The 7,221-nt window shown below is 46.3% G+C and overlaps 1 protein-coding gene across 1 annotated transcript in view; it reads right to left on the bottom strand.

The window, feature by feature from the left end:
- otud4 (OTU deubiquitinase 4) overlaps positions 1–7,221 on the bottom strand; it is a 35,731-nt gene that overhangs the window by 9,085 nt on the left and 19,425 nt on the right. Inside the window, exons 15-19 of the mRNA XM_070440196.1 lie at positions 6,336–6,629; positions 5,648–5,804; positions 2,500–2,539; positions 1,484–2,369; positions 708–806 (exon numbers count right to left, since the gene is read on the bottom strand). Of these exons, the coding sequence (XP_070296297.1) occupies positions 712–806; positions 1,484–2,369; positions 2,500–2,539; positions 5,648–5,804; positions 6,336–6,629 (1,472 nt within the window). The 3' untranslated portion in view covers positions 708–711. The remainder of the gene's footprint in view (positions 1–707; positions 807–1,483; positions 2,370–2,499; positions 2,540–5,647; positions 5,805–6,335; positions 6,630–7,221) is intronic.

Below are 7,221 nucleotides of genomic sequence, written 5' to 3' on the forward strand. Positions count from 1 at the left end.
GAGAGATGGACTACCGCAGCAGTTAGGAAGAAACTAACGCAGCAGTATGGAGAACTCCGCGAGCGTATGGAGAACTAACGCAGCAGGTATGGAGAAACTACCGCAGCAGGTGTGGACGGAAACTAACGGAGCAGGTTATGGAGAACTAACAAGCAGGTGTGGAGGACTAACGCAGCAGGTATGGGAAACTACCCGCAGCAGGTGTGGAGAACTACCGCAGCAAGGTGTGGAGAACTAACGCAGCAGGTATGGAGGACTACGAGCAGGTTGGAGAAACTAACGGCAGCAGGTATTGGAGAACTACGCAGCAGGGTAATGGAGAACTAACGCAGCAGGTGTGGAGAAACTACCGCAGCAGGTTAGGAGAACTACCGCAGCAGGTTAGGAGAATCTACCGCAGCAGGTTAGGAGAACTAACGCAGCAGGTTGGAGAATACCGGCAGGTAGGAGACTACCGCAGCAGGTGTGGAGACCTACCGCAGCAGTATGGAGAACTACGCAGCAGGTATGGAGAACTACGCAGCAGTTGGAGAACAACGCAGCAGGTATGGAGAACTAACCGCAGCAGGTGGGAGAATTAGGTTAAAGTAAGGGTAAGGTTTAGCTAAAATGCTAACATTCTCTCCGACCATGCACCTTTTTTTTTTTACAATACTTTTGACATACGATGTAGCCCACGACCCCATTACTGCTCCATCAAGACTTACCTGCTCAGTAGGAGGAAGAGGAGCGTTCACTAGCAGAGTGCCAGCCATCTTCATGTCTCCCTGTCCTCCGTCTGTGAAGCCTGCATGAAGTCTGTAAAGCTGAGACGATAAACCAAACTTGAGAGCAACCAAACCGTCCACTTATCCTGGACATTTTGCTGATATCGTTGATTACCATAAATAACATTAAAAAAGGTCCCTACTAGAGAAATGTGAGGCTTGAAAATTAGCTCTAAATCCCCTCTGCTAGTAAAGTGAGAGAATGCGTTCAGCTCTAAATCCTCTGTTAGTAAAGTGAGAACGTGTTCACCCTCTAAATCCTCTCTGCTAGTAAAGTGAGAGCATCGTGTTCACCTCTAAATCCTCTGTTAGTAAAGTGAGAGATCGTGTTACCCTCTAAATCCTCTGTTAGTAAAGTGAGAGAACGTGTTCACCCTCTAAATCCTCTGTTAGTAAAGTGAGAGACGGTTCACCCTCTAAATCCTCTGTTAGTAAGTGAGAGTCGTGTTCACCCTCTAAATCCTCTGTTATAAAAGTGAGAGAACGCATTCAGCTCTAAATCCTCTGCTAGTAAAGTGAGAGATCGTGTTCACCCTCTAATCTCTGTTAGTAAAGTGAGAGATTGTGTTCACCCTCTAAATCCTCTCTGTTTGTAAAGTGAGAGAACACATTCACCCTCTAAATCTTTGTGTAAACAAGTAAAAAGAGTGATAAGTTGGAACCAAAAATAAAATCTAAAATCGATCACATAAAAATGTAGAGAGGTCAGCACTCACCTCTCTCTGTGTTGAAAGCAGTAGTACTAGACAAGGTAGTAGCAGCAGCAGCAGCAGTAGTAGTAATATTGACAACAGAGGTAGTATTAGCATTATGGTTCTCCAGGGGGCTGTGGCTGGACCTCATACCCAGGGAAGAGGCACCGCTGGCGGGGCGAGGATCCAGCTGTCCCTGGGTCTGGTTCCCACTGGGCAGCCTCGGAGGAGGGTACCCCAGAGACGCTGATTGGTACCGGGGTACGGAGGGAGGGGAAGCAGCTGGAGCTGGAGTGTAGGTCTGAGCTTGAGAGGTGTGGGTAGAGGATTGGGGTGCGGGAGGGTACTGGTTGGGAGGTGCAGATTGGGGTGCAGGAGGGTACTGGTTGGGAGGTGCAGATTGGGGTGCGGGAGGGTACTGGTTGGTAGGTGCAGGTTGGGGTGCTTGTGGAGAGTATTGTGTCAGGGGTGTGGGTACAGAGCATACCCCAGCGTAGGCGTTCGGTCGCGGGGTAACGTTACTACACCAGGGTAAAGAGCCATCCATACGGGGCTGGGTTGAGGCAGGGTGAAGGTGGCGGTTGGAAGGGTACCCCAGGGCGGAGCGATCATCCTGCCCGTATCTGAATTCCATATGCTGGGGAGGTTCTGCAGCTGATTGGGGGGTTGATCTCTGGAGGTTGTCATGCAGATGGAGGCCCCCCAAACCTGAGGGGGGGGTGTACTGAGGGTGGGAGTGTCCGTACCCCTCCTGGGGGGGGTGGGAGTGTCCGTACCCCTCCTGGGGGGGGTGGGAGGGGTACCAGTGGGAAGAGGGGAGGGAGACTGAGGGTAGTTTGGGCTGCATGCTGTAGGCCTGGTGAAGAGGGAGGATGTAAGAGTGTGGGGGCCACATGGGGTTGGTGAACGCCTGGAGGGGAAAGAGGGGTAGTGAGGGAGGGAGGAGGGAGGGAAAATAGTGCGTTGGTCAGTAGCGTATTTATAGACACTTGTTAAGAGCTACCAAGATACGCTGTTAGGCGATGTAGTTTGGTCATTACCTTCACACCAAGGTTGAAGAAAAACCTCAGGATGTTGACATCTGTAGAGAGTATTTAGACAACAACAAAAAAGATGGTTTGGTCAGATATTATTTATCCTAATCAGACAGTTTTTTTTTTTTACATTGACGATACATTGGAGATAATATAAGACAAGTACTTGAAACAATAGAACACTGAAGAATCTGGGAAACCAGTCCTGGTTTTCATAGCCGACTTGGAAAAGGCTTTTGATAAAGTACGACTAGAATTTACATATAAATGCCTGGAAAATTTACATTTTGGAGAATTTCTTAAATAAATAGGGTAAAGTTAAGTATAGTAACCCTAGGTGTAAAACAGTAAATAATGGCTACTTCTCAGAAAGTATTAAACTGTCAAGAGGAGTTAAACAAGGTTGTCCACTATCAGCATATATATTTATTATGGCCATCGAAATGTTAGCTGTTAAAATTAGATCCAATATTAATATCAAAGGTCTAGAAATCCAGGGCTTAAACACAAAGGCATTCATTGTACGCTTATGAGTCATGTTTTCTTTAAATTCACAATTGAATCCCTCCACAGCCTCAGAGAGGATCTAGATACTTTTAGAATTAGAACCCCTCCACGGCCTCATAGAGGATCCAGATCCTTTTAGAATTAGAATCCCTCCACGGCCTAGAAGGATCCAGATACTTTTAGAATTAGAATCCCTCCAGCGCCTCTATAGAGGATCTAGATACTTTTAGAATTAGAACCCTCCCACGGCCTCATAGAGGATCTAGATACTTTTTCTAACCTCTCTGGATTAAAACCAAATGATGTACTATATTACTTATTGGATTACTAAAACAATATCACTTTTACATTACCGTGTAGTTTACTAATAAAATGGTCTGACGGTGATGCGGACATACTCGGTATACATATCCCGAAATAAAGAAATTCTCAGATACATCTGAATAAAAAGTTGGCAAAAATAGATAAGATCTTGCTACCATGGAAAGGAAAATACAACAAATATTGTGGTTAAACTCAAATATACTAATTGATTTAAATATATATATATWTWTTTTAAACGAGTATAATCTTTATAAATTATATAATATAAAGGACTGGTGGTGTTGTCACACATGCAGCTAACAAAAACATATGGAAATGTCTACTCTACCCAAAATTACAAACTAAAAACTAATTGTAGAATTACCGCAAAAACGCAAGAGGCAAGTGGAAGGGGGAGAAAGTAAGGAACTTGTCTGTCTGCCCTGAATTAAAGACCAAAATCGGCTAAAGAAAATTGTGATAAATAATCAAGTATACCAGTTTCATTTAAGGATCCCAAAAATTGACAGCTGTGCCATGTTGATTGCAAAATAGTTGGAAAGAGATTTGACGTACCGATTCCATGTCACATCGTTTATGAACTGATACGCAAAACGACACCAGATTCAAAACTGAGTTTTTCAATTTAAATTATACAAAATTCTTGCAACCAATAGAATGTTCTATATATGGGTGATGCAACCATCTCAGCTCTGCAGATTTTACTGCGAAGAGGCAGAATCGTTAGATCATTTGTTTTGGTACTGTCCATATGAAGCCTGTTTTTGGTCACAGGTCCAGAAATGGCTGAAGAATTGCAACATTTACCTGAAGCTAACTCTGAAATTGCACTACTGGGTGATTTGAAAAGTCATAATCAATCAATAATACTCTGAGCAAAACAATTTTATCGTTAATTTACAGAATATATGACAACAGAAAGGTTCTGAGCTTTTGTGAAACAGCAAAATATGACAAATATAAATCAAAACTGGATGGTGTTCAGAGATAGATGGGAGGGGTTGAGGGGAGCTGAAGGACGGGACTGGATGGTGTTCAGCGATAGATGGGAGGGTTGAGGGGAGCTGAAGGATGGGACTAAAAACAAACTAAATATAACTATTGTAAAAATAGATTGAGTCTGTAAAATGTATATAGTATGTATCAGAGGTAGGACCAAGTCATTGTTTTACAAGCAAGTCTCAAGTCTTAGCACTCAAGTCCCAAGTCAAGACAGGCAAGTCAAGACAGGCAAGTCAGGCAAGTCTCAGCACTCAAGTCAAGTCCCAAGTCAAGTCCCAAGTCAAGTCCCAAGTCAAGACAGGCAAGTCTCAAGTCCTAAACTCACTAAATGTAAAACCATTTCATATTTTTAACAAGAGTAATAGTTAGTATATTACATTTCCGCAAATCATGAATGCTTTAAAAAATATATTTCATTCCAAATAAACTTTATTTCCATGGAAATACATGGGTAGCCATAAGAAAGAGTGATCGACTATAGTGATCGACAGGCCCTCCAATAGTGATCGACTATAGTGATCGACAGGCCCTCCAATAGTGATCGACTATAGTGATCGACAGGCCCTCCAATAGTGATCGACTATCGAGGATCGCTATGGGGCGATGTAGGCTTGTACACAATCTRCCAACCTTGTTTTAAGAAACATCAGGCAGGATTTAGGCTACCAACTGCCTAGCCAGTTGTAGCTCAATCTTGGGTGCAATGATCACGTTCCCGCACTGACTGACTGTGTGGAGGCTCATTGATTTAACGTTACGAGTTGCAATCCGTTTTTGTTGATACAGCGTCGTTTTTTATAACCGAAAATAATAATTTTGTGTATCATCTTTCCAAGGGCTCCATCTGAATTCACCCGCCGARGTTCCTCTGCACTGCCAAGCACAACTCTCAGCTGGCACAATTTGATTGGCTGCTGTCCGATTCAAACTGTAATCCGTTAAACCAAGAGTTGATGCGCTGCACACCTTTTTTAATAGCATAATTTTTAATATTTGGGCTTGAGGAGGGTATCAAGTCAAAAGGCTCAAGTCAAAGTCGTGTTGCAAGTCACCATATTTGTGACCCGAGTCCAAGTCCCGTGACCCGAGTCCAAGTCCCGTGACCCGAGTCCAAGTCCCGTGACCAAGTCACGTGACCCGAGTCCAAGTCACGTGACCCGAGTCCAAGTCACGTGACCCGAGTCCAAGTCACGTGACCCGAGTCCAAGTCACGTGACCCGAGTCCACACCTCTGGTGTGTATAAGCTGGAAGTAGAAGCCTAAGTGTTGTTGTCCATTAGTTTACTACAAATAGGGGAAGGGTGGGTATATTTCACACTCCTCCCGTGGCAGGTCCCTCTCCAGTGTGGATATACGAGTAAGGGGTGTCTGGACGATCTCTTCCTTGTCAGACAAAGGAACCCTGGGAACAGGGGTCTTGGTAGAGATGAGCCAGCTGGTGGAACGGCAGGGTGGCTGGGTGACAGCGGGCTGAGGGGCTGGGGAGAGTCCGGGGGAAGGAGGGTGGGAGGAGGGTGAGGTGGGTGGTCGTGGGGAAGGAAGTAGGGGTACACCCGTGTGGGATAAAGCTTGTTGAAGAGAAAGACAAACTCTATTTTTGTACTCGTTCTTTAACAAATCCTCCAAGTGGCAGGTTGAGATGAATTGAGAGTAAAAACTACACGGAGAGGACAGGTGAGACGATAAAATCACTTCTTTATTAGTAACATTAGAAAACAAAAAAACAAAAAAGCGTGAGTGGATCAATTTAACATCGTAGAACACTTTAGGATTGTTACCTTGGGGTAGGCTGAGGAGACCTCACAGACGGAGGATCCAGGGGGACAGAAGGCTGGGAGAGGTGGCTGAAAAGAGAACATTGGGCGTAGATAGGGTTGACCAGACTGAGGAAGAGAGGAGGGGTGGTGAGATTGAGAGAGGGGGTTGAGGAACAGTCTGTGTTGCCTGGGGGGGATTGGTCCACATGTTGGCACAGAGTCACACAGGAGGGCAGTTAAAACCCTAGACACATGGTGGGGGGCGAGGTGAGGGGTTGGGGACGAGCGTGAGGGGTGGGGGCGAGGTGAGGGGTGGGGACGGGTGAGGGTGGGGGCGAGGTGAGGGGTGGGGCGAGGTGAGGGTGTGGGCGAGGTGAGGGGTGGGGTGACGGGGGTGAGGGGTGGGGGGCCGACAGGAACACCAGAAGTTTGTTTTAGACCAGGGGTTGACATGGAAAGGGTGGAAGGAATGAGGGAGGAGGGAGGGGGGCAGATACAGGTGTGGGGGTGAGGGGGCAGGGGATGGGAGGAGGAGGAGATGGAGGACTGGCAGAGGAAACAGAGACCGGAGTAGAAGAGAGGAACAGAAGGAGAGATGGAAGGAGGGACATTAGGAGTAGTGGTGGTAGGAGGAAGGTTAGGAGTAGAGTGATCGAGGAAGGTTAGAGAGGAGGAGATTAGGAGTAGAGAAGGTTAGGGTGGGTGGTGGTAGGAGGAAGGTTAGGAGTAGGAAGAAGGTTAGGAGTAGTGTGGTGGGTAAGGAGGAAGGTAGGAGTAGGAGGAAGGTTTAGGAGTTAAAGTGGTGGTGGTAGGAGGAAGGTTAGGAGTGGAGGAAGGTTAGGAGTAGTGGTGGTAGGAGGAAGGTTAGGAAGTAGTGGTGGTGGTAGGAAGAGGTTAGGAGTAGGAGGAAGGTTAGGAGTAGTGGTGGTAGGAGGAAGGTTAGGAGTAGGAGGTGTGGGGGTCTGTCCTCTCCTCGTCTAGTGTTGATCTCCTCTACAAAAACACAACATGGTAAAGATTTAGCACCTCAACATACCGCACCCTAACTTTCTCCACAGCCACAGACCCATCCAGACAGACAGACACACCCGGCCAGTCCACACAGGCCCTCCAGACAACGCACAACTCACAGAACGCC

The sequence above is a fragment of the Salvelinus sp. IW2-2015 genome, unplaced genomic scaffold (genome assembly GCF_002910315.2).
Source record: "Salvelinus sp. IW2-2015 unplaced genomic scaffold, ASM291031v2 Un_scaffold2296, whole genome shotgun sequence".
In the NCBI taxonomy this organism is placed as follows: domain Eukaryota; kingdom Metazoa; phylum Chordata; class Actinopteri; order Salmoniformes; family Salmonidae; genus Salvelinus; species Salvelinus sp. IW2-2015.